We start from the raw sequence: 12,371 nt of genomic DNA on the forward strand, positions 1-12,371 counted from the left end.
TTTTTTTTTTTTTTTTTTGTAACCAGAAAATGATTGTAAATGGCTGTAAAGTTAGTAAAGATCCAGTACCGTTTTATTTTTTTTTGTTGTACTCTCAATAAGCAGATGTGCCAACACTTTCATATCAAAACGACACACGCACAGAACCACACATACAAACACATGTACATAGAGGTAGCTGTCAAAATAGATTTATAGAAGCCAAGCAATGTTCTATTGCTGTGTAGGGAAGATTAAGTCATCAACTAATAGTTCATACGTTAAAGCCACCAAGCTTTAAAACAAAGCGTGGTGTTTTCATATAACCCCCTTTACAAACATTACAGAAATAACTCCTGCACCTGTAACTACATTGATACCAAAGAGTGCATGGGGGGGCATGTTTATAGCAAACAAAATGTTGTTTAAAACTTCATGTTGTTCCAAGTGTAAACAACAGATCTGATTTGATTATATATGTGTGTGTATATGTTTATATATATATATATATATATATATATATATATATATATAATGTATACATACACACACACACATTTATATATATATATATATATATATATATATATGTGTGCCTATATGTATATTATATATGTGCATACATATGCCTATACTGAATTTAGAAATGGGAGAGAAATGTGCTCAAAGCATATAGTAGAGTTTATTCATTAATTTGATACTAAGGCTTCTCTCAGTTTTCCTGTTTCCAATTTTGTTGCTGCGAAAAACAGAAATGGGTCACAGAAGTGATGGAATGAAGCCTTAACTTCAAATAAAATGAATACACACATACACATATATATGCAATATGTATGTATATATGTGTGCGTGTGTGTGTATACATACATACATATATATATATAGATGTATGTATGTGTAAATTTTACAAGGGAAAAGTTGATAATGTCTCCGAAGTTTTGGCTTGCCATATTATCAGACTGACTGTTTGATGATGGGAAGTGAACTAAAACTTTGAAGTCACTGTCAACCATTTTCTGGTAGAAATTAATATAATACTCTACAAAAAAAGTATTGAATGATCTCTCAATCTTATGTTCAGTGGTGTATGTGTGTGTATATATATATCTACACACACACACACACATATGTGTGTGTGTATATATATATATATGCATACATACACACGCACACACATATATGCATACATACACACCTCTATATGTGTGTGTGTGTGTATGGTTAGGGTGTTGTGTTGGGCTCACAATCATTAGGGCCTGGCTTTGATTCCTGAACTGGGTGGCATGTTGTGACCTTGAGCAAGGCACTTCTCTTCACATTGATTTTGTCCACTCAGCTGAAAATGAGTGCCAACAGCAGCTGGGGTGAGAGTAATCCTGCAATGAACTGGCATCCCTCCTGTTCAGTTGGAAATCCTGTATTCTAAGTCACTTAAACACATCAGAAACCAGGATAAGCTCCGGTTTAACAAACCTATAGGCTTAAGAATAGACTTCATATATATATGAATATATATGTGTGTATGTATATATATATATATATATATATATATATATATATATATACATATATTCACACACAATTCTACATAGATATACACGCACACACACAGGCATATACATGCATACACATACACACAAACTATCATTGTAGTTATATTTTGCATGTTTTATTTCTTATACAAAGTAAAGAACCATAATGAATCCGGCTACTTTTTTTTTTTCACCTTGAAGAACAGAATTTATCAATTTATAAATTATTGCTGCTGCAGCTGATACCATCCCATTTCAATGTCTGCCTTTTGTTTTATTAATTTTTGTTTGATTTTTTTTCTTTTGTTTGTTTACTTTTGTACACTTTAAAGTTGAAAGCAACTTATAACAGGGGGAAAGAATTTGACTTTAGGAAATGCCCATTTTATATAAGATGTCATATTCCTCCAATATAGGTTGTGTTCCTCCATTATAAGAAGTTGTACTCCTCGAATAAAAGAAGCTGTATTCCTCCAATGCTGTACTCCTCCAGTATAAAATTTCAGAGTTTAAACCTAGTTGAGAACCGAGATCTATTTCCACAATTCTGATCAGTGACAATGAATTTATAGTTAGCATTATTTAAAATGTTGCTGACCTAAATATTTCTAAAGAATTATAGGTAGTATGTCTTTTTGTCTTTTCAGGGAAGGAAAAGGGTTAAAAAAAAAAATTCCAAACAATTGCTGAACTGGATTAAAAATAAGTCACTGCAATATTTTTTTTTTTTAAATATGTGAATTGGTAGATGTTTTTTGTTTCTGTTTAAATAAGAGAAAAATGTAAGGACAGACGAAATCATCTTTTAAATAGTTTTAGTACATCATAAAATAATATTCCTAACTTAATGTTCCAGACAGCATATATATATATATATATATTGTAAAGACACTCTTGCTCCATATTCCATATCTGAATTTTGTAGATGTGTGTAGGTATGTAATAAATTTTACACTTTGTTTTGAACCAACAGTTTTTGAACCAGAAATTTTCATTTTCATTTTCATATGACAGTCACATCTTCATTTTTGTTTAGTTTCTTTGAGCTTGTTACAGCATGCAGGAATTGGACCCTGCTACACACACAGAGGAATGCAGGCATATACACAGACAGGCACACACACACACATGCTCTTCACTTTTATTATAACTAATACAAAGTTTAGATTAAAATAAAAATGTTACTGATGAGTGTCATATGAAAAGTTCCTGCAGAAAATAAAACACAATATCAGAGAGAGAGAGAGAGAGAGAGAGAGAGAGAGAGAAAGAGAAATAGAGAAAGAGAAATAGAGAGAGAGAGTGTGTATGTGTGTGTAAGAGGGAAAATGAGAGGTGCATAAAGGTATTTATGAAGAATTTTTCAAGTCTTTTATCTTGAAAAAACAAAGAAAGATAAGCTAATAAAACAAAATAATGTCTACATAAGGTCTGTATATTTTAGTGAGTTTTAACAGCTGCAAATGATTTTTCTAGTTTGTAAAATGAATTTTTAATTTTTTTAGTGCTTTTTTAATGTATGTAGAAATATATAAACATAAATACATACTTTTGTACATACATAGATATGATAGCACACATGAGACTGCGTGAACAGCAGTTTTGTGTACGACAATATCTGATAATTGTAGTTAAAGGTTTATAGCTAAGTTTTCATTGGACAACGTTATCTTTGGTTAGACTTTTTCAAATAATTAGTTTCAATGAAAAGTGATTTTTAAAACTTGACATTATGACTCTGATTAACCTTAATTAGATATCTACACAAAATTAAATGAAAAGATGCTTTTAAAGTGATGGTCTTTATTGATTGAAATGAGATGCCCCACACCAAAGAATTAAGTTTTGCATAGGGGATTACCTAAAAAGACTTCAAATATACTAGCAAAATTATTAAATTACAATCCAATGACAATATACTAATCTGAGGAAATATGAAAATTAGAATATTCAATATAATTCTCAGCATCTAATACATGAAAAAGGATTTATATGTAATTTAACCCTTCATCATTCATATTTGCCAGGTTCATGGCAGCAAATGTTTGTGCGAACCATATGTAACTACCATCACTAACAAACAAGAAATTATGTATTTTGTCTTACTGTCATCATTGTCTTATAAACAGACCAACATTGTTTATACCATTAACCATTAGTATTGTGAATGCTAAAGGGTTAAATTGTGTGTGTGTGTGTGTCATTTAAGAATTTGAAAAATGATAGAAATTCTTATTAATATTATTTGTTAAGTATTTTACTGTGTCCTGGCCTAATTAAATACAAATCATCTGGAAGTGCAGGATTAATAATTTTGCTTCAGGGTATTCAAGGATTAGCATATTAGTAAGAAATTTAGAAACAATTATAATCAGAGAGAGAGAGAGAGATAGTAGGATATAAGGATCAGAGACACTGAACACAGGGACATTGAACCCAGTGGTAAAAGTCAGAAAAAAAAAAAAAAAAATTGGAAATAATAATAATAACAATAATGATGATAATAATAAATAAAGGCTAGATGCTGGGAATAGCTGTTTTGTTGTCATGAACATTTTAAAAAACACAGGATCAAGAAATAACACCACCATCCAGCAACCATCACCCAGATTTATCTAAGTGTTACTGTCCCAAACCACTTCACATGTCTATTCAAAATGTTCTGTACTGCTATTACAAGGAGGACTGAGGGGCCGGGGGAAGGGGCTAATTGTTTTTTTTGTTGTTATTTTAACCATGAATGTGTATGTGTGTATGCATGTATATATACATACACACACACACACACACACAATGTATACATACATGTGTGTATGTGCGAGTGTGTGAGGGCAAAATTTCCGTACTATCATTATCATTTTCATCATTATTATTATTATTATTATTATCATCATTATTATTATTATTATTTTATCTACTTTATATACTGCCAAATTATTTGGGAATTGTTCCCTACATTTTCATCTGTTTGCATCAAAATGTTGTGCAAGATCAATGTATGTCTAAGAATTTCAATGCAATACCACCAGCGACAGTAGTAATAATAGTAATAATAGCAGTAGTAGTAGTAGTAGTAGTAGTGGCTGCAACAGAGACCATTGCTGTCTAGGTGGCAGCAGTAGCAGTAGTAGTAGTAGTGGTAGTAGAATTAGTAATGATAATAATAATAGTAATAGTAGTAATAATAATAATAATAATAATAATAATAATAATAATAATAATAATAATAATGATTAACAACAAAACCAACAACAAAGTAGTAGTAGTAGTAGTAGTAGTAGTAGTAGTAGTAGTAGTTGTTACAGCTGTGAGGTACTCCTGCCGTCTGGGCAGCAGCAAGTAGTACGAGTAATTATTGTAAAAGATGATAGTGTTATTTAACAGGAGTGACTGCAGCAGATGCAACCGTGCTATCATGTCAGCAGTTGTATTAATTAGCAGAGACAACAGTTTCAGCTGTGCCGTTCATGTTACAGCAGCAGCAGCAGTAGTTTTGTCCAGTGACAGCAGCCAGGAGAAGCAAGCAAGACTTGAACGATGGGGGGGCTGTTGAAAGTGTATGCTTGTGAAACAGCAAATTGTTTGTGCCAGATTTCCATAAAGATTTGTTCTCTCTTCATCTGTCTGTGTATTATTTTAAAACTGTTTCTTTTAAGTAGCATTATTTCTGTTTCTTTGTTTGTTTGTTGTTTTTTTTTTGTTTTGTTTTAATGGATCATTCCAAGGTGGTTGGTTAGCAATCCAGCTCTTTCTTGACTCAATGGAGGGAAAAAGAACTGGCATCAATTTGAGCTGATTTGTTGCCAACTGGGTATATGTTTGTATGTCTTAGGAGGCAGTTCTGGAATAGTGTTATCACCGTTAACATTGAAATCATTTGAACTGGTATAGTTCCGCTCGGAATTCCGCTCTGGAGGGGTGGTGTTGTAGTGGGGGTGGCTGTGTGGTCGAGACAAAGGCATGCTCTGTGCTAGTGTTAATGTCCCATAGCCCACATCCCTGCGAGGTGGAACAGGTGGGGGTATGCTATCACGATTGTCCCTGGGAGGTAGAGAAGGTGGTTCAAGGGCCATTGATGAACTTGACATATTAGGCACATAGTCCAAGATAGAAGACACAGAGTCTTTGCCTCGCTTTCTTGGAGGCAATGGAGGAGGCAGAATAGGTGGAATAGGTTCTTCTTGAGGAGAGTTCAAAGACATTATATTAAAAACAGGGTTGAGATTTCCTGCAAAAAAAAAAAAACGGACAAACAATTAGTAGAAGGTTAAATACAGATTTACAAGTTTTATTATAAAATCTGAGAAAAAGAAACATCATCATCATTTAACGTCTGCTTTCCATGCTAGCATGGGTTGGACGATTTGACTAAGGACTAGCGAACCAGATGGCTACACCAGGCTCCAATCTGATCTGGGAGAGTTTCTACAGCTGGATGCCCTTCCTAATGCCAACCACTCCGAGAGTGTAGTGGGTGCTTTTATGTGTCACCAGCATGAGGGCCAATCAGGCGGTACTGGCAACGGCCACGTTCAAAATCGTGTTTTTTACATGCCACCTGCACAGGAACCAGTCCCGCGGCACTGGTAATGACCTCGCTCGAATGTTTTTTTCACGTGCCACTGGCACGGAAGCCAGACAGCTGGTCTGGCAATGAACAATCATATGAATTGGACATCACAACATAAAGTAAAAAATTATGATTTAACTCATCATCATCATTTTAATGTCCACTTTTCCATGGTTGTATGAACCAGAGGGAGTTTATTAAGACAAACTTTCTATTGCTGGATGCTCTTCCTGTTGCAAACCCTCACTTGTTTCTAAGCAGGGAAAAGGGTAAAGAACGTCTTTGGTCATGAATGACCATAGGATTGCACCTAGAAAGTTCTCCTTCAAAGCACAAGTCAAGGCAAGTTTGTTTTTGAAAGACCAGCGGTCGCCCATGCATGCTAGTCTCCCCTCTCCATGCCTTGATGTTGTCCACTAAGTAATGTGCTTTCACATGCATGGTAACATTTTTCTCATGCCAGGTATGTTTACACAGAAATTTAGAAATGAAGAACACTGCTGTATGACAATGTCATCACACAATCTCAAGATAAGGATACACCAACACACACAAAATGGGTTTCTTTCAGAAGACACTTGCCCAAGGTGCCATGCAGACCTCATGATTGATAAGAAAGCTACTTAAACATACATCCACATCTGTGCCTGCTTTAGCCATTTCAATTATATTTGTTACAAAAGAATAACAATGAACAGTCTTAACCAATAAATTATCAAAACAAATTATGAAATGAAGCAAAAAAGAAACCAACATAAGATCACATAGAAATTAAAAACTTCATGCACACCTGAGACAGATAGTGAATTTGCAAAGCTGTAACTTCCATCTGTAGTTGTAGGGGTGAGTGGAGTGTTTGGTGTTGCTGGGGGAGTATGTTGTTGTATCAATTCAGTGTCTTCTTCATTGACTCGCTGGTGGCCAAATGGAACAAAATTGAATGTATGACTGCGGGTTGTTGTGTTGTGACGGTTAGACTGCGGTTTGATTCCAGGAGATTTCAAATTAAAATCAGTTTTTCTTGGCTGGTTAATGAAAAAAAAAAAAAACATTTAAATTAAACTGTATCACATACATTTTTATAGCAATAGAGGCTAACTCTAAAATTAAAAAAAAACAAAACAAACAAAAACCACACACACAGTCAGTAGTAGTCTGGTTGGTATAAATGTATTTATATTTTAATATGAACAAACTTGAGGTGTCAAGCTGGCAGAAACGTTAGCACGCCGGGCGAAATGCTTAGCGGTATTTCATCTGTCTTTACGTTCTGAGTTCAAATTCTGCCAAGGTTGACTTTGCCTTTCATCTTATCGGGGTCAATAAATTAAGTACCAGTTGCATATTAGGGTTGATCTAATCGACTGGCCCCCTCCCCCAAAATTTCGGGCCTTATGCCTAGAGTAGAAAAGAATATTTGTTGATGAAGCTGCCTGTGATCCAACTCTAATGTACTCCAAGGTTTATTTGTCCTTCATACTCTTCCTTCTGTGCATTAATGACAAATGTACTTCTATCAATGCTCTTTCTCTAATCTAGAGGATACCATTCCCATTAGTAGGAGTTGATAAATTAAGTACCAGTTGTGTACTGGGTCAATCTAATTGACTGGCACCCTCACAAAATTTCGGGCCTTGTGCCTAGAGTAGAAAAGAACATGAACAAACTTTTAGACACCCAACCAACAATAATAATATTCTTGGATTTTAGTCCATGGACTTGATGGCACACATGGATATGTAATTTTACTAGGTATTCATAGATGGTCATTCAACGTATATTCGAAGTTAAAATTGAATATTCCAAGGCCTGTATTTTGGTAACATAATAATAATAATAAAAAAAAGCAGTTGTGAATGCACTAAAGCTATTGTAAATCATATGCTTAAATAAAAATAATTTTAGAAAATGACTCTCCCCAGACACAACAGAATATGCTTCAACACATGAACTCACATAAAGAATCTTGCAAACCAAATCCAAAAACGATAAAGAAAACTAATGTTTGAACTTTTCTCACTATCTCGTATATCAGTGCTACTCAAAAGTGGTGGTCCGCGGACAGGTGACAGTCCACGAGCCATCAACTGCTGGTACGCGGCGAGTTTCCAGAAAAGAAAGAAACATCATAAAATACTTATAAAATGCTTATGTAATATTGCTTTATTTGTTTACTAAATAAACATGATAAAAAAAATTGTCAACTTTTATTATATTCATTATATATATTGTTTCTGGTATAAATTAAAATGATTAAGAAATATTACCAGTCCCTGGCACATTGGAAAAAAAAGCAAAAAAACTGCTGGTACGTTTTTACAGATAGTTTGAGATGCACTGTCTGCATCACTGAATATCCCATACTGAGTCAAATACAAGAATAATAAGCACTTAATTACAAGATATATTTGCACACCTTAAAATCATCAATTTCTGAAGATATGTGGTGGTTTCAAAAAGTTCCTGGACTACTTCTGTTGCATGCCAACAGATGGCAGCATACAGTAGTGTGCGCAGTGACCTTCATGAAGGGCAGTGTGCCTAGTGACATTTTGTTGTGAAATTTGTGTCTTTGTGATCACTCACATGTATGCTGCAGTCTGCAATTTCGTCATGGACAGGAACAAAGAACTAACATAAAATTTTTGCATTAAACTCCGGAAGTTTGCTACTGAGACATTGAGCATGCTTTGGCAAGATTATGGTGACAAAGCAACGGGTCATACATAATGTTTTGAGTGGCATGGGTGCTTCAAAAGCAGAAGAACATCCCTGGAAAACAATGAGCAATCACTCCTGGAAATATGGCACTGTGCATTGAAAATTTGTCCTCCAGGGCCAGATCATCAATTGAGAGTTCTACTACAATGTTTCGAAGTGTTTGAGGGGAGGAGGACATTTGGCAAAAGTGACTGGATCTGTAGAGTGCAAAGACCTGGATTTTTCACAATGACAATGCACCCTGTCACCAAGCTCTCCTCACTTTTGTTTTCTCGACAAAAACAAAATAGTATTGCTTCTGCTTCTGCCCAATTTGCCAGATTTAGCACCTACCGACTACCATCTCTTCCCCAAGACAAAAATGCAACTCAAAGGACGCCATTTTTAAAACCGTTATTGAGATCCAGAGCAAATTGCAGACGGTCCTTGACTTGCTTACAGAAAATGACCTCCAGGTCAGACTCCAAAAGTGGTAGGAATGCTGGGACTGGTGTCTTGCTGTGCAAGGTGACTATTTCAAAAGAGATGATGATAAAACTTAGGTAAATAAGTTATTTTTTATTAAACATAATTAGTCTGGGAACCTTTTGATACCACTTTGTAACACCTTTAAAAAGATAGTTTAAGGCAGATAGAGTAATGTAACTATTTCTTCAAAATGGCTGAACTAGCTTTAATCTGTTTAAATAGATAACTGTCACTAAGTTTTCTGAAACCTAGTTATATGGTTTTGATCTACTTTTGTTTTCAATATATCTAATAATTATAAAATATATTCATTTTTGAACCGTGTTATGTAATCTTTCATTTAGGTGTTGACCACATTTCTAATCGTAATTTACATCCATCTACAATGGCAACAAAAACTGACCATTTTAGATACGAGTATAGAGAAAAATATTCAACACCTAAATATTCACCATGGTTGAAGCTCAAAACTTTTGTGTTAATAACAGCTTAACAATCCTTTAACTACCATGCTTTTGTGTAGATAATTTAAAACACAAACATAGTCTTTGAGATGTGGATTTTTGATTTAGTAAGAATTACAATGACTAATAATTTTCACTGAAATATATGAAAAATATTTAATTAATGTTTCTTTAAAAAGAGTAGCAATTATTTATAAGTTTACTGGGAAACTAACCAATATTGAATATTATAGTACTAGAATGAAATAAAACTCACATATTTCCGTGGTTGTTTTTCTCCACGAGGCTCCAAATCCAAAGACTTGTTATATAAATAGTCATTGAAGTCCTTTTCACTTAGGTCACCAAGTGGATTAAGGTTTACAAAGAACTCCTGACAAAGAAAAGGATGGAAACCATTAACATAAATGATGTACTCAAACTTGTTTAATGATGAAGTTTAACTCTAGAACACCAAAACATTACAGTTATCGTTAATGCCGCATGCCAAAAACTTAAGTTACAAAAACAAGTTGTTGATGATATTAACAAACAGTTTTACAAATCTGAATTAAACACCAGCGTTTTCCACATGGATACAAATTGTCCAACCCATGCTAGCATGGAAAGCGGACGTTAAACGATGATGATGATGATGAAAAATGAAATACTATAACGAGGTATCTTCTTTAACTATGTTCATTAATAAGAAAACCTATAATTAATGAATGTAAACAAATTAAATAAGTTATATCAAATATAAAAACTATGTAAGAAATTCAGTATCTATCAATAATCTACTATGTAAACTGTTATAATGAAATCTCTTAGCTTATTACTCCACTGTGCAAGTGTGCGCGGCTGATGTGAGCCAAATAGCTCAAAACTGGCCAGTCCTGCGATCCTGTTAGCTGCTTGGTAAGAGTTCTACAGTCGGATGCCCTCCCCTAATGCAACCACTCGAGAGTGTACTGGGTGTTTTTTTCGTGGCACCAGCATATATAATGTTAATTGTGTGTATACACACCAGCATTTTAATCTGAGATGGTTTCAAGTGCATGTGTTAATTTGGTCATTAATTAGTTAAGAAAGACATTAAAATAGATAGTGTATCATATCCAATACTATAATTCATTGTATCCATAATACAGTAGAAATTAATTGAAAACAGAAACATGTAATGATGAATAATTACTTACCCTAATTGAAGGTTCCACCTTGAAACAATAAGGTTGGTTCTGATACTGCTGAATTTCACCTGTAATTTCTGCCACTCTTCTCCTTTTACTGAAGTTTATGATACCCTCAGGTCGATTAGGAAGAAAATCAGGATTACCTTCCTCAGTTAATAAAATGTTCGTGAGATACATCCCTGATAAGAAGAAAATAACAGAAAAATTCATAGCTGTTATCAAGCAAACATTGGTATTTTTCCAGTGTTGACATAAACTCAAGTGAATCAACAAAATCTTGAAGTTGTCTTCCTTAATAGGACTGATAATACAGCCACCACCGCTGCCATCATCATCATCATCATCATTTAACGTCCGTTTTCCACGCTGGCATGGGTTGGATGGTTTGACTGAGGTCTGGAGAGCCAGCAGCTGCACCAGGCTCCAATCTGATCTATCAATGTTTCTACAGCTTGATGCCCTTCCTAATGTCAACCACTCTGAGAGTGTAGTGGGTGCTTTATACATGCCACTGGCATGAGGGCCAATCAGGTGGGCCTGGCATTGATCACGTTCAGATAGTGCTTTTTATGTGCTACCGGCATAGGAGCCAGTCAGGAGGTACTGGTACTGGCCACATTCAGATGATGCTTTTAATGTGCCACGGGAATGGGAGCCAGTCAGGGGGTACTGGCATTGGTCATGTTTTGATGGTGCTTTTTATGTGCCACCAGCACAGAGGTCAGTCAGGCCGTCCTGGCATCGATCACATTCAGATATTTATTTGCAATAAAACAATGTTCTAAGAAGCTTGCTTTGCTTTGCAACCATGTGATTTAGGGTTCAGTCCTACTGTGTGGCACCTTAAGTGAGTGTCTTCTACTATGGCTCTGGGACAACCAAGAAACTACATGGAAGCTTGTTGTATATAAATAATAATGGACTTATTGTATTCAGTGCTTAGGTGGTCTATAACTTATCAGAAAAAGTAACCCAAACTGCATGAACAGTACATAAGTCTTCAAAAAGGAAAAGAAATGGGTGGGGGCACCAGATGTACCGTTGGCAAATTTCAATCCAAAGATAAAATCATGACCAGTCAAAAATTGGACAAAGGAACGTCTTTTAATTTTCCTTGATCTGCTAGAAATAGCAGCCAAATCTTCAAATTACATCTTATTAGGTGTGACTGTATGGTAAGAAGCTTGCTTCTCAACCACATGGTCCTGGGTTCAGTCCCACTGCATGGCACCCTGGGAAAGTGTCTTCTGCTATAGCCTTGGACTGATCAAAGCCTTGTGACTGGATTTGGTAGATGGAAACTGAAAGAAGACCATTGTATGTGTGTGTGGTTTGAGTCTTTGTTTGCCACCACCACCACCATTCAACAATCGGTGTTGGTGTGTTTACATCTCTTTGACTTAGCAGTTCTGCGAAAGAGATTGATAGAATAAGTACCAGGCCTTAAAAAATAAGTCCTGGGGTT

At 35.1% G+C, this 12,371-nt stretch overlaps 1 protein-coding gene across 2 annotated transcripts in view; it reads right to left on the reverse strand.

The window, feature by feature from the left end:
* Positions 1-1,626: 1,626 nt before the first annotated feature.
* The window catches only part of LOC106875192 (son of sevenless homolog 2), a 113,703-nt gene continuing 102,958 nt past the window's right edge, over positions 1,627-12,371 (reverse strand). For both annotated transcript variants that reach the window (XM_014923231.2, XM_052966921.1), the window contains 4 exons: positions 10,913-11,085; positions 9,991-10,107; positions 6,872-7,106; positions 1,627-5,739 (listed from right to left, as the gene is read on the reverse strand). In XM_014923231.2, coding sequence (XP_014778717.1) covers positions 5,294-5,739; positions 6,872-7,106; positions 9,991-10,107; positions 10,913-11,085 — 971 coding nt within the window. In that variant the 3' untranslated portion in view covers positions 1,627-5,293. The remainder of the gene's footprint in view (positions 5,740-6,871; positions 7,107-9,990; positions 10,108-10,912; positions 11,086-12,371) is intronic.

The sequence above is a fragment of the Octopus bimaculoides genome, chromosome 4 (assembly GCF_001194135.2).
Source record: "Octopus bimaculoides isolate UCB-OBI-ISO-001 chromosome 4, ASM119413v2, whole genome shotgun sequence".
Taxonomy (NCBI): Eukaryota; Metazoa; Mollusca; class Cephalopoda; order Octopoda; family Octopodidae; genus Octopus; species Octopus bimaculoides.